The sequence below is a fragment of the Coregonus clupeaformis genome, chromosome 16 (genome assembly GCF_020615455.1).
Source record: "Coregonus clupeaformis isolate EN_2021a chromosome 16, ASM2061545v1, whole genome shotgun sequence".
NCBI lineage: Eukaryota > Metazoa > Chordata > Actinopteri > Salmoniformes > Salmonidae > Coregonus > Coregonus clupeaformis.
In genome coordinates, this window is record NC_059207.1 from 49145866 (window position 1) to 49169294 (window position 23429).

At 43.9% G+C, this 23429-nt stretch overlaps 1 protein-coding gene across 1 annotated transcript in view; it reads right to left on the minus strand.

Annotated features, from left to right (window-relative positions):
• The window catches only part of LOC121585047 (lysyl oxidase homolog 2B), a 60537-nt gene that overhangs the window by 23222 nt on the left and 13886 nt on the right, over nt 1–23429 (minus strand). The window contains exon 4 of the mRNA XM_041901386.2: nt 4508–4719. Coding sequence (XP_041757320.2) covers nt 4508–4719 — 212 coding nt within the window. The remainder of the gene's footprint in view (nt 1–4507; nt 4720–23429) is intronic.

Consider the following 23429-nt stretch of genomic DNA (forward strand, 5'->3'; position numbering starts at 1 on the left):
CCCATGTAATTCCGGTAAAATACTGTGAAATCTCCCCCCAATTAATTTAATTAATTAATTCATCCATTCATTAATTCATTATGATTATGGTAGCATTTACTTTTCTACAGTACAATACAGTCAATTCTACTGTATTGTACTGTATGTCATTACACCGCCGCCGCCTGGACCAAACGACAGACTATAAAAACAGTCTGCATGTTTCAGGGGTTTAAACCAGGTGCAGGCCGGGAGAGACGTAGATGGAAAATAGGGAGCTGCTGTACTGTGGTTATCTAAGCAGAGAAAACTTTTCTCCCTCTCTACCCCTACTGAGACAGTAAATTCAAGGTTTGCTTCAGAGCTAGAGGCGAGGGCTAAGGTTTGAGTGATTAATAACCGCTGGTTATTCCTCTGCAGGTTTCCACGTGTAAATAAGGGTTAGATCTTTCCCAAGCACAGTCAATACCCCATTACGACTACTTTAAGGAATGCACTGATCCTGGATATACAGTATACAGTGGGGGGAAAAAGTATTTAGTCAGCCACCAATTGTGCAAGTTCTCCCACTTAAAAAGATAAGAGAGGCCTGTAATTTTCATCATAGGTACACGTCAACTATGACAGACAAAATGAGATTTTTTTTCTCCAGAAAATCACATTGTAGGATTTTTAATGAATTTATTTGCAAATTATGGTGGAAAGTAAGTATTTGGTCAATAACAAAAGTTTCTCAATACTTTGTTATATACCCTTTGTTGGCAATGACACAGGTCAAACGTTTTCTGTAAGTCTTCACAAGGTTTTCACACACTGTTGCTGGTATTTTGGCCCATTCCTCCATGCAGATCTCCTCTAGAGCAGTGATGTTTTGGGGCTGTCGCTGGGCAACACGGACTTTCAACTCCCTCCAAAGATTTTCTATGGGGTTGAGATCTGGAGACTGGCTAGGCCACTCCAGGACCTTGAAATGTTTCTTACGAAGCCACTCCTTCGTTGCCCGGGTGTTGTGTTTGGGATCATTGTCATGCTGAAAGACCCAGCCACGTTTCATCTTCAATGCCCTTGCTGATGGAAGGAGGTTTTCACTCAAAATCTCACGATACATGGCCCCATTCATTCTTTCCTTTACACGGATCAATCGTCCTGGTCCCTTTGCAGAAAAACAGCCCCAAAGCATGATGTTTCCACCCCCCATGCTTCACAGTAGGTATGGTGTTCTTTGGATGCAACTCAGCATTCTTTGTCCTCCAAACACGACGGAGTTGAGTTTTTACCAAAAAGTTATATTTTGGTTTCATCTGACCATATGACATTCTCCCAATCCTCTTCTGGATCATCCAAATGCACTCTAGCAAACTTCAGACGGGCCTGGACATGTACTGGCTTAAGCAGGGGGACACGTTTGGCACTGCAGGATTTGAGTCCCTGGCGGCGTAGTGTGTTACTGATGGTAGGCTTTGTTACTTTGGTCCCAGCTCTCTGCAGGTCATTCACTAGGTCCCCCGTGTGGTTCTGGGATTTTTGCTCACCGTTCTTGTGATCATTTTGACCCCACGGGGTGAGATCTTGCGTGGAGCCCCAGATCAAGGGAGATTATCAGTGGTCTTGTATGTCTTCCATTTCCTAATAATTGCTCCCACAGTTGATTTCTTCAAACCAAGCTGCTTACCTATTGCAGATTCGTCTTCCCAGCCTGGTGCAGGTCTACAATTTTGTTTCTGGTGTCCTTTGACAGCTCTTTGGTCTTGGCCATAGTGGAGTTTGGAGTGTGACTGTTTGAGGTTGTGGACAGGTGTCTTTTATACTGATAACAAGTTCAAACAGGTGCCATTAATACAGGTAACGAGTGGAGGACAGAGGAGCCTCTTAAAGAAGAAGTTACAGGTCTGTGAGAGCCAGAAATCTTGCTTGTTTGTAGGTGACCAAATACTTATTTTCCACCATAATTTGCAAATAAATTCATTAAAAATCCTACAATGTGATTTTCTGGATTTTTTTTGCTCAATTTGTTTGTCATAGTTGACGTGTACCTATGATGAAAATTACAGGCCTCTCTCATCAAGTGGGAGAACTTGCACAATTGGTGGCTGACTAAATACTTTTTTTCCCCACTGTATACATTTCTTCTTATGTAATCATATAAAGCTGCATGTTCAAGATAGCATGCATAGGTCGTCGCAGGTCTGTGGAGATCTTCACAATTGCTGTAATCTGTGCAGAATCTCAAACAGCGTTGAACACTTGCACAATGTAATTTTAATGTAATCTCAACTGCAATCCAGGTCATTTGGTTCTGCTATTATATGAAGCTCAGTGATAACACATTAATCTGTCGTATAAATAAACACAATAACTTACATTGTATTCCCATTTGAACTTTGCTGTGCTTTTAAATGGTTGAAAGCATAGTGAAGGACATTTGGGTGACAACTAAACCAAATATAGACATTGTTTTTCCATTGGAATTTGGTTGTGCTTTTAGATGGTTGGAAGCATAGTGATAACACATTGGAAATTCAACTAACTTTTGGCTGTCTTTTTGAGTGGGTGAATATAGGTTGTAATCTTATTGGTTACCGTCTCAACCAAATATTACTCAATTATCCACGTTGAAATGACGTGATGTGCCCAGTGGGATGTAGCTATTATTCAAATATGCAGTTGGTTTAAGATAACAGTGGTGATTATGTTTTCAAGGTGATTTTTCTTTGCTTTTACCAGAAATGGGAAGACAACAAGAAGAAAATCTCTGCTATCGCCCCCTTGTGAATGTTGCTATTTTGGGGAGTCTAGGAATGCCTGGACCGGTGAGGTACACTATATATACAAAGGTATGTGGACACCCCTTCAAATTGCTGGATTCGGCTATTTCAGCCACACCCGTTGCTGACAGGTGTATAAAACTGAGCACACCGCCATGCAATCTCCATAGACAAACATTGGCAGTAGAATGGCCTTACTGATGAGCTCAGTGACTTTCAACACGTCACCATCATAGGATGCCACCTTTCCAACAAGTCAGTTCGTCACATTTCTGCCCTGCTAGAGCTATCCCGGTCAACTGTAAGTGCTGTTAATGTGAAGTGGAAATGTCTAGGAGCAACAACGGCTCAGCCGCGAAGTGGTAGGCCACACAAGCTCACAGCATGGGACCGCTGAGTGCTGTAGCGCATAAAAATAATTTGTCCTTGGTTGCAACACTCACTACTGAGTTCCAAACTGCCTCTGGAAGCAATGTCAGCACAATAACTGTTAGTCGGGAGCTTCATGAAATGGGTTTCCATGGCCAAGCAGCCGCACACAAGCCTAAGATCACCATGCGCAATGCCAAGCGTCGGCTGGAGTGGTTTAACACTCGCTGCCATTGGACTCTGGAGCAGTGGAAACGCGTTCTCTGTAGTGATGAATCACGCTTCACCATCTGGCAGTCCGCTACAGCATTCAATTACATTCTAGACGATTCTGTGCTTCCAACTTTGTGGCAACAGTTTGGGGAAGGACCTTTCCTGTTTCAGCATGACAATGCCCCCGTGCACAAAGTGAGGTCCATACAGAAATGGTTTGTCGAGATCGGTGTGGAAGAACTTGACTGGCCTGCACAGAGCCCTGACCTCAACCCCATCGAACACCTTTGGAATGATTTGGAACGCCGACTGCGAGCCAGGCCTAATCACCCAACATCAGTGCCCAATCTCACTAATGCTCTTGTGGCTGAATGGAAGCAAGTCCCCGCATAAATGTTCCAAGGTCTAGTGGAAAGCCTTTCCAGAAGAGTGGAGGCAGTTATAGCAGGAAAAGGGGGACCAACTCCATATTAATGCCCATGATTTTTGGAATGAGATGGTCGACGAGCAGGTGTCCATATACCTTTGGTCATGTAGTGTATCATGTTACAAAAAGGTGTGTGTTGCTCCAGAATATCCGACTCCACCCAAGCGCACGCACACGTGTTAAATAACGGAGTGAAGTGAGTGGAGAGCTTAAGAGTCAAGGTTTCTGTGTCGTGTACCAATAATTAATCTTGACTGACATGAGGTATGGGTCTGTCACTGCTTTGTTGCCCTGGCCCTAGCAGAGTAACTGGGAGAGTAACTGTAAATGATACATCGACCGCCCCAGGCTTAATACGTATATGTTTGAAGATGAAAAAGGGCTGTGCTTGATCAAAACAAGGTCTCTCAAGTTGACATAATAAGCATTTTGCAAGAAAAACATACTGTATGTACAGTAGCATCCTGTCCAGGGGGTGTACTTGTACATCAAGCGGCCTCATGCTACAGAACCAGGAGATGGGCCATTCTGACTCGGACAAGGCTTACTTACTTATATGCTGCTCCATAGCACTCCAATATATGGAACCTGCTGCTGCTGCCACGCCCCATCCATAGAGACGAATACAGTATTAATCTCTACACTCCCATCCCTTTAGCCAAGGACAGGAAGAAATGGAGGGAGCTCATTGTGGCCTCATGTCCCAATGGGGACGAAGAGGATTCAGTTAAGTAAAGTCCCGTCTCTCACTCACTTGTAGATTCTGGCGTTGTACTTCCTCTCTCCGGGGAAACCGAACATGCCACAGATGACTCTGCTGTTGTGCTTGGTCCACTCCACATCACAGATCTGCTTCCACTTCCCCCCGTCCTTCACCTCCACGTAGCCCTCCGTCACTGGGATGCGCTTGCGGTACGATGACAGAATGGCCCGGATACGCACGTCCTCCACCTGAATGTTTAAACTCTGTGAACAAAAAAGTACATATTTGAGTATATCAGTATCAGCTAATACAATATCTCTGTTGTGGCTTTCAGTGATTGAATGAGCAAGGTATTAAGCATATCAGATATGTTAAGATGTGGTAAGGTTAATTTCACATTCATAGGCCAAGAGGCATCTGTATTGTAAAAATGGATGTAATTATTAATTATGGTCTCTTCCCCTGTGGTCCTCTCTTCCTCTATGGTCTTTTCCTTATCATCTGTAAAATAACCACTCCACATGTGTGTACATTTGCCCTTGTTACATAATCGTATACGGAAGGCAAGGACCTCCCCGGCACCAACCCCAGTAAGACACTCTGATTGCATTCCCTCATAAAGCCTCTCCAGTTTACCCCAACATTTCTACAATCATATCAGCTCAGACCCAGCTGTACTGCAACTGCTTGGCTTTTGAACAAGGATATCAAAGGAGTGACCATGGCAACTCATACAACATATTAGCAGACACTCTTATCCAGAGCGACTTACAGTTAGTGAGTGCATACATAATTTTTTTATTTTTCATACTGGCCCCCCGTGGGAATCGAACCCACAACCCTGGCATTGCAAACGCCATGCTCTACCAACTGAGCTACATCCCTGCCAGCCATTCCCTCCCCTACCCTACCCTACCCTACCCTACCCTACCCTGGGCCAATTGTGCACCACCCCATGGGTCTCCCGGTCGCGGCCGGCTACAACAGAGCCTGGATTTCTAGTGGCACAGCTAGCACTGCGATGCAGTGCCTTAGACCACTGCGCCACTCGGGAGGACAGAAGGAAAATGACACGTTTTAAAGCGTGTCACTGGAAAGATACTGGTAGGTGACGAAGACCCAGTCTGGGGTCGAAACGTTGGCCTGTTAAACACTTTTGGAGCATTTTACCAGTGTGCAGATTAACTTTTTGTTCTAGATAGAGAAAAACACCCACAAAGCATTTTGATTGGTTGTAAATTCAATGGCGACTATCCACCAAAATCTTTCATTTACAGTAATATCACAAGAAATAAGATTTGAATATTGTTCAACTTATTGAAACATCTGTTGTGAGAGTGATATGCTGACTTGCCTGAGCTGTTTCTCTCTTCTCCTGCAAGCATTACCATATCAATACTATATCATTTCAAAGGCAGCGTATATCTGTCTACATGTATGTCTGTGTCAAAAAGTAACTTGGAGACCTTTGTGATGCCTGTTGGGGTTTGAATAAACAGCCTCTCTTCCAAAACCCCAACCCACATTCCTACGCTATGTGATAGTGTAGGCCATGGGCAAGAGAGGAGAGGAGATGAGAGAAGTACTGTCTGATGGATATTTGTATTTTCTCAGCGGATAGGCTGAGAAAGGTCAGGCTGAGATACATGATGGTCTGGCTGAGACACAAATCAAACCCAGGTCCTATCTTCTCAGACCTAAAGCCACTGGCTTGTGTCTCAAATGGAACCATATTCCCTATGTAGTGTACTACTTTTGACCAGGGCTAATAGGGCCAATTACATTTCCAACAAAAGGTTTTCCTGAAATGTCATCGACATCATTCCACAGGAATGTTCAGATGCCACCGAACCGCAAAGAAACTGTAAATGTTCAGCCTACGCTTTCCTGGACTGTTTTTTTCCAAAGATGACCACATTAACTCCTACAGTCCCACCATGATGCTGGCGTGTTTTGGACTTCTAACTCCTTTAAAATATTGTGTGTTTAAGCTACAGACTTCTGGGTTGTACCATTGGATTCGTCTATTTTCGTTTTCTTCTGCATCCATTGATACAGTACCAACCATTAGTCTGTGTGATTAATGGGGACTGAGCTAGAGCGGTGTTTGTGAGACATGGGCGGATCCCGAAGGGGCCCGGGGCAAGGTCTTTTTACAAAAATGTCTGTAGAGTCCGAATGTTTTGAGCTACAAACTATTTTACTATCTATGAAATGCTAAGACTCTCATGAACACACACGTAACATGTTTTACTCTATGATACTCACAAGCTACACAATAATTGCTAAAAGGTAAGGGGTCTTCTACATAGAAAATCATAGGAAATCTCAGGACAAAGTTTCTAGTTTTATTAGTTGTACAGTCGCGGTCAAACGTTTTCAGAATGACACAAGTATTGGTCTTCACAAAGTTCGCTGCTTCATTGTTATGAGATATTTTTGTCAGATGTTACTATGGTATACTGAAGTATAATTACAAGCATTCCATAAGTGTCAAAGTCTTTTATTGACAATTACATTAAGTTTATGCAAAGAGTCAATATTTGCAGTGTTGACACTTTTTTTTCAAGACCTCTGCAATCCGCCCTGGCATGCTGTCAATTAACTTCTGGGCCACATCCTGACTGATGACAGCCCATTCTTGCATAATCATGTCAGAATATGTGGGTTTTTGTTTGTCCACCCGCCTCTTGTGGATCGACCACAAGTTCTCAATGGGATTAAGGTCTGGGGAGTTTCCTGGCCATGGACCCAAAATGTCGATGTTTTGTACCGCAAGCCACTTAGTTATCACTTTTGCCTTATGGCAAGGTGCTCCATCATGCTGGAAAAGGCATTGGTCGTCACCAAACTGTTCTTGGATAGTTGGGAGAAGTTGCTCTCGGAGGATGTGTTGGTACCATTCTTTATTCATGGCTGTGTTCTTAGGCAAAATTGTGAGTGAGCTGAGAAGCAACCCCACACATGAATGGTCTCAGGATGCTTTACTGTTGGCATGACACAGGACTGATGGTAGCGCTCACCTTGTCTTCTCCGGACAAGGTGTTTTCCGGATGCCCCAAACAATCGGAAAGGGGATTCATCAGAGAAAATGACTTTACCCCAGTCCTCAGCAGTCCAATCCCTGTACCTTTTGGAGAATATCAGTCTGTCCCTGATGTTTTTCCCGGAGAGAAGTGGCTTCTTTGCTGCCCTTCTTGACACCAGGCCATCCTCCAAAACTCTTCGCCTCACTGTGCGTGCAGATGCACTCACACCTGCCTGCTGCCATTCCTGAGCAAGCTCTGCACTGGTGGTGCCCCGATCCCGTAGCTGAATCAACTTTAGGAGACGTCCTGGCGCTTGCTGGATTTTCTTGGGCGCCCTGACGCCTTCTTCACAACAATTGAACCTCTCTCCTTGAAGTTCATGATGATCCGATAAATGGTTGATTTAGGTGCAATCTTACTAGCAGCAATATCCTTGCCTGTGAAGCCCTTTTTTGTGCAAAGCATTTTACATTTACATCATTTAGCAGACGCTCTTATCCAGAGGGGGGTTACTTTATACTATTCCAGGTATTCCTTAAAGAGGTAGGGTTTCAAGTGTCTCCGGAAGGTGGTCAGTGACTCTGCTGTCCTGGCGTTGTGGGGGAGCTTGTTCCACCATTGGGGTGCCAGAGCAGCAAATAGCTTTGACTGGGCTGAGCGGGAACTGTGCTTCTGCAGAGGTAGGGGAGCTAGCAGGCCAGAGGTGGATGAACGTAGTGCCCTCGTTTGGGTGTAGGGTCTGATCAGAGCCTGAAGGTAAGGAGGTGCCGTTCCCCTCACAGCTCCGTAGGCAAGCGCCATGGTCTTGTAGTAGGTGCGAGCCTCAACTGGAAGCCAGTGGAGTGTGCGGAGGAGTGGGGTGACATGAGAGAACTTGGGAAGGTCGAACACCAGACGGGCTGCAGCGTTCTGGATAAGTTGTAAGGGTTTAATGGCACAGGCAGGGAGCCCAGCCAACAGCGAGTTGCAGTAATCCAGACGGGAGATGACAAGTGCCTGGATTAGGACCTGTGCCGCTTTCTGTGTAAGGTAGGGTCGTACTCTGCGAATGTTGTAGAGCATGAACCTGCAGGATCGGGTCACCGCTTTGATATTAGCGGAGAACGACAGGGTGTTGTCCAGGGTCATGCCAAGGTTCTTTGCACTCTGGGAGGAGGACACAATGGAGTTGTCAACCATGATGGCAAGATCATGGAGCGGGCAGTCCTTCCCCGGGAGGAAGAGCAGCTCCGTCTTGCCAAGGTTCAGCTTGTGTGTCGTCTGCGTAGCAATGATAGGAGAGACCATGTGAGGATATGACAGAGCCAAGTGACTTGGTGTATAGCGAGAAAAGGAGAGGGCCTAGAACTGAGCCCTGGGGGACACCAGTGGTGAGAGCACGTGGTGCGGAGACAGATTCTCGCCACGCCACCTGGTAGGAGCGACCTGTCAGGTAGGACGCAATCCAAGAGTGAGCAGCACCGGAGATGCTCAACTCGGAGAGGGTGGAGAGGAGGATCTGAGGGTTCACAGTACCAAAGGCAGCGGATAGGTCTAGAAGGATAAGAGCAGAGGAGATATAGTTAGCTTTAGCTGTGCGGAGAGCCTCCGTGACACAGAGAAGAACAGTCTCAGTTGAATGACCAGTCTTGAAACCTGACTGGTTTGGATCAAGAAGGTAATTCTGAGAGAGATAGCAGGAGAGTTGGCTAGAGACGGTACGCTCAAGAGTTTTGGAGAGAAAATAAAAAAGGGATACTGGTCTGTAGTTGTTGACATCGGAGGGATCGAGTGTAGGTTTTTTGAGGAGGGGTGCAACTCTCGCTCTCTTGAAGACGGAAGGGACATGGCCAGCGGTCAAGGATGAGTTGATGAGCGAGGTGAGGTAAGGAAGAAGGTCTCCGGAAATGGCCTGGAGAAGAGAGGAGGGGATAGGGTCAAGCGGGCAGGTTGTTGGGCGGCCGGCCGTCACAAGTCGCAAGATTTCATCTGGAGAGAGAGGGGAGAAAGAAGTCAAAGCATAGGGTAGGGCAGTGTGAGCAGGACCAGCGGTGTCATTTGACTTAATAAATGAGGATCGGATGTCGTCAACCTTCTTTTCAAAATGGTTGACGAAGTCATCCACAGAGAGGGAGGAGGGAGGGGGAGGAGGAGGATGATTCAGCAGGGAGGAGAAGGTGGCAAAGAGCTTCCTAGGGTGATGACGGCACATGTTTCCTTTTAGGTAACCATGGTTAACAGAGGAAGAACAATGATTTCAAGCACCACCCTCCTTTTAAAGCTTCCAGTCTGTTATTCTAACTCAATCAGCATGACATAGTGATCTCCAGCCTTGTCCTCGTCAACACTCTCACCTGTGTTAACAAGATAATCACTGACATGATGGCAGCTGGTCCTTTTGTGGCAGGGCTGAAATGCAGTGGAAATGTTTTTTGGGGATTAAGTTCATTTTCATGGCAAAGAGGGACTTTGCAATTAATTGCAATTCATCTGATCCCTCTTCATGACATTCTGGAGTATATGCAAATTGCCATCATCAAAACTGAGGCAGCAGACTTTGTGAAAATTAATATTTGTGTCATTCTCAAAACATTTGACCACGACTGTATGTTCAGGATACGCATGGTATACACCTTCCAATGAAATGGTTATTTGCAGGTTCCTTCTCGACAATTCAACAACAATAAGAAATAATAAAATATAATAATATGAACATAAAGTAAATGGCTCAGCAGAATAGAATAAACATTTTAGCACACAGTGCATTCGGAAAGTATTCAGACTCCTTGATATTTTTGGGCATTTTGTTACGTTACAGCCTTATTCTAAAGTGGATTACATTTTTTCCCCCCTCATCAATCTACACACAATACCACATAATGGTATAACTCAAAAACAGGTTTTTAGAAATGTTTGCAAATTTATAAAAAAAAAAAAACTGAAATATGACATTTACATAAGTATTCAGACCCTTTACTCAGTACTTTGTTGAAGCACCTTTGGCAGCGATTACAGCCTGGCATCTTCTTAGGTAAGACACTACCAGCTTGGCACACATGTATTTGGGGAGTTTCTCCCATTCTTCTCTGCAGATCCTCTCAAGCTCTGTCAGGTTGGATGGGGATCGTCGCTGCACAGGTATTTTCAGGTCTCTCCAGAGATGTTCGATCTGGTTCAAGTCCGGGCTCTGGCTGGGCCACTCAAGGACATTCAGAGACTTGTCCCGAAGCCACTCCTGCGTTGTCTTGGCTGTGTGCTTAGGGTTGTTGTCCTGTTGGAAGGTGAACCTTTGCCCCAGTCTGAGGTTCTGAGCACTCTGGAGCAGGTTTTCATCAAGGATCTCTCTGTAGTTTGCTCCATTAATCTTTCCCTCGATCCTGACTAGTCTCCCAGTCCCTGCCGCCGAAAAACATTCCCACAGCATGATGCTGCCACCACCATGCTTCACCGTAGGGATGGTGCCAGGTTTCCTCCAGACGTGACACTTGGCATTCAGGCCAAAGAGTTCAACCTTGGTTTCATCAGACCAGAGAATCTTGTTTCTCATGGTCAGAGAGTCATTTAGGTGCCTTTTGGCAAATTCCAAGTGGGCTGTCATGTGCCTTTTACTGAGGAGTGGCTTCCGTCTGGCCAGTCTACCACAAAGACCTGATTGGTGGAGTGCTGCAGAGATAGTTGTCCTTCTGGAAGGTTCTCCCATCTCCACAGAGGAACTCTGGAGCTCTGTCAGAGTGACCATTGGGTTCTTGGTCACCTCTAGGAAGAGTCCTGGTCGTTCCAAACTTATTCCATTTAGAATGATGGAGGCTACTGTGTTCTTGGGGAGCTTCAATGCTGCAATAATGTTTTGGTACTCTTCCCCAGATCTGTGCCTCGACACAATCCTGTCTCGGAGCTCTACGGACAATTGCTTCAACCTCATGGCTTGGTTTTTGCTCTGACATGCACTGTCAACTGTGGGATCTTATATAGACAGGTGTGTGCCTTTCCAAATCATGTCCAATCAACTGAATTTACCACAAGTTGTAGAAACATCTTAAGGATGATCAATGGAAACAGGATGCACCTGAGCTCAATTTCGAGTCTCATAGCAAAGGGTGTGAATACTTATGTAAATAAGGTATTTCTGTTTTTATTTTGTATAGATTGATGATTTTATTTATTTATTTAATCCATTTTAGAATAAGGCTGTAACATAACAAAATGTGGAAAAAGGGAAGGGGTCTGTATACTTTCTGAATGCGCTGTAAGTATAACACAGGAAGGCACAATTTATAGTCCAATATTTACACGTGTTTTGGGGAAGGGGGGATTGGGGGGCAAATGTTTAAATTGTGCAGTGTTTAGCAATCACAAGAGTCTGGTAGCAGCAGTTTTGAGAGTGGTGGTGTAGACAGATAGTGTCTCAGTGGAGGCTCCTTAGAGGAGGAAGGGGAGGATTATCCTCCTCAGTGAATTTCATAAATGTAAAAATAGTGAAACATTAAAAAAGTGATCATTTTTAGATCAAACTAAATATACCCACATGTCACCAAATAACTGATTAAAACACACTGTTTTGAAATGAAACCTCAACAGCACTCTCTGGGGTAGCACCATGGTATAGCTGGAGAACAGCTATTTTCCATCCTCCTCTGGGTACATTGACTTCACCTCATGGTTCTCACCCAAAGACTTACACAGTAATTATGACGACTTCCGGAGGACGTCCTCCAACTTATCAGAGCTCTTGCTGCATGAACTGACATGTTGTCCACCCAATCAAAGGATCACAGAATGAATCTAGTACTGAAAGCATAAGCTACAGCTAGCTAGCAATGCAGTGACTCAAAGAGAGAGAAAGACAATAATTGAACAGTTTTGAACAAATTAATTTCTTCAAAATTTAAAGAGAAGCAGCAGAAAGAGAGAGCGAGCTAGCTATATTTTGTTGTATTTTTTTCACTTTCACTTAGCTAGCTAATTTAGACTACTAAAACACCCAGCTCAAACAGAGAGGAATGCTATTTATGTTAGCTAGCTGGCTAAGTCTTCCATGTCAAGGTAAGCTTTCGGTTTTATAAATGTATTGCCACTGGGACCTGCCGGTGTAACTGCTAAACTGCTTGCTGTACACTGTACTGCGTGATTGTAGCGGGTTTAGTTAGTAGCTATGTTGATATGACGTTAGCTAATATGGTGACAACGATGTAGGCTTTGTGTAGCGTTTAGTGGTTACGGTATGAAGGTTTGACTTGGAAAGGTTTTTTTCGCCTTGTCACAGACAGCTGTTGTTTTGTGCACTGAAGTCCACAAACGAAGGAAAAAGGTTAGAGGAGGAGAGCGCGTAGATGTGAGAAGGAATTATACAACGAGCAAAGTGATCATGCTGTTTGTATGTGTCTGCAATGAAAGTGAACTGTGTGTGCGGGTGACAGGTGTGTATTCCCCAGTAGCTCAGTTGGTAGAGCATGGCGCTTGCAACGCCAGGGTTGTGGGTTCGTTTCCCACGGGGGGCCAGTATGAAAAATGTATGCACTCACTAACTGTAAGTCGCTCTGGATAAGAGCGTCTGCTAAATGACTAAAATGTAAATGTATTCATTCTGCCGATTCTGTTGAAAAACATTTGTTAAACAAAAGCAAATGTAACGAAACAGGGATAAACCTACCCGAATTTGCAACTGTTTGGACTAATGATTAAACCCTAGATCAGGCTGTATTGAATGTGCCACTGTCTGTCACCTTGATTACTCCAATTTGCCTCTTGACCTGTGCACCTACAGTAAAAAGCGTTGGCTGGAGTGGTGTAATGCTCACTGGCATTGGACTCTGGAGCAGTGGAAACGCGTTCTCTGGAGTGATGAATCTCACTTCACCATCTAGCAGTCCGACTGACTAATCTGGTTTGGCGGATGCCAGGAGAACGCTACCTGCCCCAATGCATAGTGCCAACTGTAAAGTTGGCCAGATGAGGAAAAATGGTCTGGAGCCGTTTTTCATGTTTTGGGCTAGGCCCCTTAGTTCCACTGAAGGGAAATCTTAACGCTACAGCATACAATGACATTCTAGATGATTCTGTTCTTCCCAACTTTGTGGCAACAGTTTGTGGAAGGCCCTTTCCTGTTTCAGCATGACAATGTCCCCGTGCACAAATCGAGGTCCATACAGAACTGGTTTGTCGAGATCGGTGTGGAAGTACTTGGCTGGCCTGCACAGAGCCCTGACCTAAACCCCATCAAACACCTTTGGGATGAATTGGAACGCCGACTGCGAGCCAGGCCTAATTGCTTAACATCAGTGCCCGACCTAACTAATGCTCTTGTGGCTGAATGGAAGCAAGTCCCTGCAGAAATGTTCAAACATCTAGTGGAAAGCCTTCCCAGAAGAGTGGAGGCTGTTATAGCAGCAAAGGGGGGACCAACTCCATATTAATGCCCATGATTTTGGAATGAGATGTTAGACGAGCAGGTGTCCACAAACCTTCATTCGTAGGCTAGGTTGTAGCCACCTCATGATGGGTATAGGGGAAATTTGAGTATCTAAACCTGTCAATGTTAATAGAAATAAGGCCATACTCATTTAAAAAAATGTCCTCCCTTATCTTAAACAGCACCGACCACAACTGTAGTGTCTATAATACTGTAATAAGCTCACATAGTTGCTGTCACAAACTCCAATCTCCACACAGTTGTCACTGACTATGTGGAGACTAATTTCCCACTGAGTAAACTATTTCTATACTTACAGCATTCATATAAATTCATTTTTATCAGGTTTTTGCTCTGGAGGACCTTATTATATAAATTCACATTTGTCAATAAAACTCATGAATGCAACTCTTTATGTCAAATTGTTTTGCATTCTACTTGTAGCCCTGGTTGTCCTAAAAATAAAATGGTATAACACTTCATTGTGAGGTTAATTATAAGGGCTGGACATGCATATAAAAGAAAGTCAGATAAATGAAAAGCCGATTTTTGCTGGGATCTCGGCAGTGATAGGATTAACCAGTGAGTGGAGGGAAGAGATGCAGCATGTTGAGGATGTAAAACTATCTGGGGGTTCCAACCTCGTGACATGTCGACATGATCATTGAGGAAACTGTGGTGATAGCAACCTTGTCTGTATTTAGATTATCTGGTAGTATACTGTACTTTGAAGAAAGTCTGCCCAATAAAAACCAAGATTGCGTCCCAAATGGCCCGCTATTTCCTATGTAGTGCACTGCTTTTAACCAGGGCCCATAGCGACCTTCAAGCAGACAACACACTTATCACCTCCTCCAGAACTTTACATTAATAGTGAACAGGTATAATACTTAACATTAATAAAGTGACCTGACTCCAAAACATATTACAGAGAAGAACACACAGACAGAAGATACAACTGCTCTGACAGGCATGATAGAATAAATATACAATTTCCTCCCAACAGACTTATACTGGTCAAGACAAATACTATCACTGCCAAATAACTCCAACATACAGGATTTGCCTGTATGGATGAAGCAGTCTCTCAAGCTGTACTTACAGACTGTTAGGTCTGTAAGTACAGCTCCTCTTTAATTTGTTTTGATGTGAAAGAAATGAGTGAACTTGTTTCACTAACTGAAACTCACATGGCAACCCAACCTCCACCTTCCCTCTTTGCTATTGGGCACCCAACCCCTTTTAATGATTGATTTCCTGTTTAGAGTTCAGGACTGCACGTTCCTCGGTGCCTCATTCAAATGTCTAGAAAATAAATGCTTGTTGATTGCAGCGGTGGTGTGGTAGAAAAGCACAGCAGAAACACAGCAGCAGCCGGTGAGATACTTCTAATTTGTGGCTTGTTTCTATGCACTTTGGGGAAGGGGTTTCCAGAAATTGGCAGCAGGGGGTTATAGTTAATTATAATGTAAATGAGAAAATAATGTCTAAAAGTTTATGTCAATAAAATATCATCTTTCAGGAAACTCACTGAGGCCTACCATTGGTAGTTGAAGAGAATATGTCATTTAACTAAACAAGTTAAATTTATATTTTAGTCATTTAGCAGACGCTCTTATCCAGAGCAATTAGGGTTAAGTGCCTTGCTCAAGGGCACATCGACAGATTTTTCACCTAGTCGGCTCAGGGATTAGAACCACCAACCTTTACGGTTACTGGCACAACGCTCTTAACCACTAAGCTACCTGCTGCCCTAAAGAAGAAATACATCTACAAATACCATCTAACCCTACACTCATTAATAATAATATGCCATTTAGCAGACGCTTTTATCCAAAGCAACTTACAGTTATGTGTGCATACATTTTTACGTATGGGTGGTCCCCGGGATCGAACCCACTATCCTGGCGTTACAAGCGCCGGGCTCTACCAATTGAGCTACAGAGGACCACCCATGAGGTTCCTTGGAATGAGACCAGACTGAGTGTGTCATTCTAACCCTCTGGGTGCAAAGCTGGCATCAAGGCAAGGAGTGGCTATTTGAAGAATGTCAAATATAAAATATATTTTGATTTGTTTAACACTTATATGGTTACTACATGATTCCATATGTGTTATTTCATAGTTTTGATGTCTTCACTATTATTCTACAATGTAGAAAATAGTAAAAATAAAGAAAAACCCTTGAATGAGTAGGTGTTCTAAAACTTTTGACCGGTAGTGTAACTGCCATGAGTTGAGTCTGTCAATTCATTTGCTGGTGTCATAGAATGATTTAGAGCTATCTTACGCATTGACCACAGGACAGAGAATCAGCCAACCAATTGGGCACACACTGGTTGAATCAACATAGTTTCCACATCATTTCAATGAAGTTACGTTGAACTAACGTGGAATAGACGTTGACGTCTGTGCCCAGTGGGAAGCTCCAGCTGGAAAGCAAAAATATCCCCACAAGGGCTAACACTGACAATTGCAGTATGTGTGAGGTTTATTATGTAGGCTACAGTAGTCCATTCCAAGAATCATACACTAGAAAGTGAGCTCGGGGCATTAGTTCTAAAATGTTACATCCACAATGATGTATGTTACCCTTGAGAAATTAACTGAAATATGTATTTCAAATGCAACTGAAACCAACAAGATATGTCAATGAAGCATGAGGAAAAACAAATGCATCATTCAGATTTCAAGTGTCACTTGCACTTACAGTACTGAGGCGCAATACTCTTTATGAAATGGATGTCAGTTTGGAGCAATTTGACAATGGTGTGACTTAGTGTGTAATCTTTAATGAACGTACTTCTCTTCATCCCAGGCCAGAATGTGACCTCAAGCCTCCACCAAAACACAGTGCTAATGCCTGCAAAAACAATGGCCATGGAGCCTACAGCATATGGTTCCAATAGAAACCCTGAACTACATTTACTTCTTACAGAAATCACCAAAGATCCTACTGAAACTGGGTTACATAGAAATTCCAAGTGAGAGAACAAATAATTTCTCTAGAACATCACAACAGTATTGAGCTAAAGTGAATTCCTGGGATCAAGTTTACTAAGATGTTTGTTGACATCATGTTTACCACTGAGTGACCACTCCCTCCCTGGGCTTGCTGCATATGCTGACCAGACCAGACCAGCACTGTTTGGGTGCTGATTATTCTGTGAGCCACAACACAAATGGATGATTTGCTCTTTCCAGAAACAGTGTTTATAATGTGGCAGTGCATGCAATGTACCTCACGTCTCTGTTCCACTTGTTCCTGCTCCATAGAAAACATTAAAAGAGCCTTTGCTGACAAAGTGGAAACAGATGTTCCACAAAACGATTACGAATTCTGAAAAACTACAGTTTGACTTATTTGGCTTAAAGAAATAAGGCAATTATTATTTGTAGTTGAATCTGAGATAAACTAACTTGGAAGAAAATGTCCTTAACTATCATTGTGTGGCATTTATAAATTAGACACAGAAGTTAATGAGGCGGCAGGTAGCTTAGTGGTTTAGAGCGAAAGGTCGCTGGTTCTAATCCCCGAGCCGACTAGGTGAAAAATCTGTCGATGTGTCCTTGAGCAAGGCACTTAACCCTAATTGCTCCTGTAAGTCGCTCTGGATAAGAGCGTCTGCTAAAATGTAAATGTTTCACTGGCACAAACTCACACATTGACTGTAAAAAGGAGTCTTGATTTCCCAAGCAATGTGTTGTAAGAGACAGGGCTACATTTTAGAATGTGTATTTAAAGAGGATAAACTAAACATCCTATTCAGTTGAATTGTATTGTGGGAATGCAGTGCACAGGGGCGTGGACTTCATTATTGTTACATGGCAAGAGAACAATCTATCAGTTATGTGAGAAGTTCATTCAATTGTTCAAATTCAATCTGAAGGTCAAATGACTTTTTCAACTCCACATTAGTCAAGTTCATGGTGCCATTCCTATTAGGCTTGACATGGCACTTTACTGAGGTGAGGAAGATGGAAGGGCCGTAAACTATTGCTTTGGGAGAAACAGTGTCTTTGTATACACTGGAGTGTGTGTGTGTGTGTGTGTGTGTGTGTGTGTGTGTGTGTGTGTGTGTGTGTGTGTGTGTGTGTGTGTGTGTGTGTGTGTGTGTGTGCGTGTGCGTGTGCGTGTGCGTGTGCGTGTGAGTGCGAGCGTGAGTGAGTGAGTGAAACAGACAGACAGACAGACAGACAGACAGACAGACAGACAGACAGACAGACAGACAGACAGACAGACAGACAGACAGACAGACAGACAGACAGACAGACAGACAGACAGAGACAAGGGGAGAGAAAGAAAATAACATTAAATCCCAACTAACATTAGAGCAGATTGTACCTGTCTGGCACAGTAGCCCTGCCTCCCCCTAGCCTCCCAGCTTCCCAGCCCCAGCTCATGTCACAGCATGATAGGCGATTCCTCAAAACCAAAGGAGCAAAAACAAATGGAAGTAAATATATTGAAGTAGAACAAGGTTTTGTTTCAAGGCATGTTATCACATAAATCATCTAACTATTATAAAAATCCTTTCATCTCAACATTTCACAAAAGGAGTACTGTGCCCCAGTCCTTTATGAACCACCATTACGCCTTACTTTCCTTTATATTACCTCAAATGTCTCTGGTGGATGTTTCAACAGCTGCCGTTCAATTGAGCCCACAAATTTGAACAACCAAGAATAAACTTATTTCAAGCTGTATTCCTTCTAACTTCTAGGAGCACACAGTATCCTGTTTGTTCCTTGTCGGATGCAGAGTGCAGGCGTGAATAAATCTAAAATGTTTCCTGAATTTCTACTGCAACGGAACACATTGGTGTGTATATAAAGTCTGCATTGATAAATGCAGCTCGCTGGTTAGCCAGCTAGGAAATGTGCATAGCCAAGAATTACCTTTCATAAACACAGAGGAATGTTCAATGTTAAATCTGGTTGGAGCAGAATGTAACGTATGTGCTTGATCACAGGTCAGACATCCCCACAAACACAAACCTCACCTCTAAATCATCTACAGTAAAATCTAAAAGGCTGTGAGAGGATACATTCCTAAGGATTATGGAGCGGGACAGGACTTTTTCCTGATATTGGCATGACCTAATTAGGAAAAACTCTGGGCACTAATCTTGAGATACTGTCCCCAAAGTATATACAGTGGGGAAAAAAAGTATTTAGTCAGCCACCAATTGTGCAAGTTCTCCCACTTAAAAAGATGAGAGAGGCCTGTAATTTTCATCATAGGTACACGTCAACTATGACAGACAAATTGAGGAAAAAAAATCCAGAAAATCACATTGTAGGATTTTTAATGAATTTATTTGCAAATTATGGTGGAAAATAAGTATTTGGTCACCTACAAACAAGCAAGATTTCTGGCTCTCACAGACCTGTAACTTCTTCTTTAAGAGGCTCCTCTGTCCTCCACTCGTTACCTGTATTAATGGAACCTGTTTGAACTTGTTATCAGTATAAAGGACACCTGTCCACAACCTCAAACAGTCACACTCCAAACTCCACTATGGCCAAGACCAAAGAGCTGTCAAAGGACACCAGAAACAAAATTGTAGACCTGCACCAGGCTGGGAAGACTAAATCTGCAATAGGTAAGCAGCTTGGTTTGAAGAAATCAACTGTGGGAGCAATTATTAGGAAATGGAAGACATACAAGACCACTGATAATCTCCCTCGATCTGGGGCTCCACGCAAGATCTCACCCCGTGGGGTCAAAATGATCACAAGAACGGTGAGCAAAAATCCCAGAACCACACGGGGGGACCTAGTGAATGACCTGCAGAGAGCTGGGACCAAAGTAACAAAGCCTACCATCAGTAACACACTACGCCGCCAGGGACTCAAATCCTGCAGTGCCAGACGTGTCCCCCTGCTTAAGCCAGTACATGTCCAGGCCCGTCTGAAGTTTGCTAGAGTGCATTTGGATGATCCAGAAGAGGATTGGGAGAATGTCATATGGTCAGATGAAACCAAAATAGAACTTTTTTGGTAAAAACTCAACTCGTCGTGTTTGGAGGACAAAGAATGCTGAGTTGTATCCAAAGAACACCATACCTACTGTGAAGCATGGGGGTGGAAACATCATGCTTTGGGGCTGTTTTTCTGCAAAGGGACCAGGACGACTGATCTGTGTAAAGGAAAGAATGAATGGGGCCATGTATCGTGAGATTTTGAGTGAAAACCTCCTTCCATCAGCAAGGGCATTGAAGATGAAACGTGGCTGGGTCCTTCAGCATGACAATGATCCCAAACACACCGCCCGGGCAACGAAGGAGTGGCTTCGTAAGAAGCATTTCAAGGTCCTGGAGTGGCCTAGCCAGTCTCCAGATCTCAACCCCATAGAAAATCTTTGGAGGGAGTTGAAAGTCCGTGTTGCCCAGCGACAGCCCCAAAACATCACTGCTCTAGAGGAGATCTGCATGGAGGAATGGGCCAAAATACCAGCAACAGTGTGTGAAAACCTTGTGAAGACTTACAGAAAACGTTTGACCTGTGTCATTGCCAACAAAGGGTATATAACAAAGTATTGAGAAACTTTTGTTATTGACCAAATACTTATTTTCCACCATAATTTGCAAATAAATTCATAAAAAATCCTACAATGTGATTTTCTGGATTTTTTTTTCTAATTTTGTCTGTCATAGTTGACGTGTACCTATGATGAAAATTACAGGCCTCTCTCATCTTTTTAAGTGGGAGAACTTGCACAAATGGTGGCTGACTAAATACTTTTTCCCCCCACTGTACAGTGAGGGAAAAAAGTATTTGATCCCCTGCTGATTTTGTACGTTTGCCCACTGACAAAGAAATGATCAGTCTATAATTTTAATGATAGGTTTATTTGAACAGTGAGAGACAGAATAACAAAAAAAAATCCAGAAAAACGCATGTCAAAAATGTTATAAATTGATTTGCATTTTAATGATGGAAATAAGTATTTGACCCCCTCTCAATCAGAAAGATTTCTGGCTCCCAGGTGTCTTTTATACAGGTAACGAGCTGAGATTAGAAGCAATCAATCAATCAGAATCCAAACTCTCCACCATGGCCAAGACCAAAGAGCTCTCCAAGGATGTCAGGGACAAGATTGTAGACCTACACAAGGCTGGAATGGTCTACAAGACCATCGCCAAGCAGCTTGGTGAGAAGGTGACAACAGTTGGTGCGATTATTCGCAAACGGAAGAAACACAAAATAACTGTCAATCTCCCTCGGCCTGGGGCTCCATGCAAGATCTCACCTCGTGGAGTTGCAATGATCATGAGAACGGTGAGGAATCAGCCCAGAACTACACGGGAGGATCTTGTCAATGATCTCAAGGCAGCTGGGACCATAGTCACCAAGAAAACAATTGGTAACACACTACGTCGTGAAGGACTGAAATCCTGCAGCGCCCGCAAGGTCCCCCAGCTCAAGAAAGCACATATACAGGGCCGTCTGAAGTTTGCCAGTTAACATCTGAATGATTCAGAGGAGAATTGGGTGAAAGTGTTGTGGTCAGATGAGACCAAAATCGAGCTCTTTGGCATCAACTCAACTCGCCATGTTTGGAGGAGGAGGAATGCTGCCTATGACCCTAAGAACACCATCCCCACCGTCAAACATGGAGGTGGAAACATTATGCTTTGGGGGTGTTTTTCTGCTAAGGGGACAGGACAACTTCACCGCATCAAAGGGACGATGGACGGGGCCATGTACCCTCAAATATTGGGTGAGAACCTCCTTCCCTCAGCCAGGGCATTGAAAATGGGTTGTGGATGAGTATTCCAGCATGACAATGACCCAAAACACACGGCCAAGGCAACAAAGGAGTGGCTCAAGAAGAAGCACATTAAGGTCCTGGAGTGGCCTAGCCAGTCTCCAGACCTTAATCCCATAGAAAATCTGTGGAGGGAGCTGAAGGTTCGAGTTGCCAAACGTCAGGCTCAAAACCTTAATGATTTGGAGAAGATCTGCAAAGAGGAGTGGGACAAAATCCCTCCTGAGATGTGTGCAAACCTGGTGGCAACTACAAGAAACGTCTGACCTCTGTGATTGCCAACAAGTACTAAGTCATGTTTTGCAGAGGGGTCAAATACTTATCTCCCTCATTAAAATGCAAATAAATGTATAACATGTGTTTTTCTGGATTTTTTTGTTGTTATTCTGTCTCTCACTGTTCAAATAAACCTACCATTAAAATTATAGACTGATCATGTCTTTGTTAGTGGGCAAACGTACAAAATCAGCAGGGGATCAAATACTTTTTTCCCTCACTGTAGCTATGACTATAGCTGAAAAAAAATGTGTGTGATGAACACAAAATAAACAAACATTTAATAATTATTTAATAACAGCCTTAATTGAAAGCAAACAGTAACTTCTCAGAGCAGCACTGGATCAAATCAAACGTTATTTTCCACATGCTTCGTCACATGCTTCTTTGTCTTTCAGAGAGGTTGTTGAGGGAGAGGTTGTTGTCCTGGCACCACACTGCCAGGTCTCAGACTTCCTCCCTGTAGGCTGTCTCATCATCGTCGGCGATCAGGCCTACCACCATCGTGTTGTCAGCAAACTTAATGATGGTGTTGGAGTCGTGCGCGGCCACGCAGTCGTGGGTGAACAGGGAGTACAAAAATGGACTAAGCACGCACCCCTGAGGGGCCCCATGTTGAGAGTCAGCGTGGCGGATGTGTTGTTGCCTACCCTCACCATCTGGGGGCGGTCCGTCAGGAAGTCCAGGATCCAGTTGCAGAGGGAGGTGTTCAGTCCCAGGGTCCTGAGCTTAGTGATGAGCTTGGAGGGCACTATGGTGGTGAACGCTGAGCTGTAGTCAATGAACAGCATTCTTACATAGGTGTTTCTCTTATCCATGTGGGAGAGGGCAATGTGGAGTGCAATAAAGATTGCGTCATCTGTGGATCTGTTGGGGCGGTATGCCAATTGGAGTGGGTCCAGGATGTCTGGGATTATGGTGTTGATGTGAGCCATGAACAGCCTTTAAAAGCATTTCATGGCTACAGATGTGAGTGCTACAGGGCAATAGTCATTTAGACAGGTTACCTTAGCTTTCTTGGGCACAGTGACTATGGTGGTCTGCTTGGGAAATGTAGGTATTACAGACTGGGTCAGGGAGAGTTTTAAAATGTCAGTGAAGACACTTGCCAGCTGGTCAGCGCATGCTCTGAGTATGCGTCCTGGTAATCCATCTAGCCCCGTGGCCTTGTGAATGTTAACCTGTTTAAATGTCTTACCCACATCGGCTATGGAGAGGGAATTCACACAGTCGTCTGGAACAACTGTTGCTCTCATGCATCGTTCAGTGTTGCCTCGAAGCGAGCATAGAAGGCATTTAGCTCGTCTAGTAGGCTCGCATCACTGGGCAGCTCGTGGCTGGGTTTCCCTTTGTAATCTGTGATAGTTTGCAAGCCCTGCCATATCCGATTCGATAGGATTCGATCTTAGTCCTGTACTGATGCTTTGCCTGTTTGATGGCTCGTCGGAGGTCGTAGAGGGATTTCTTATAAGTGTCCGGATTAGTGTCCCGTTTCTTGAAACTGGC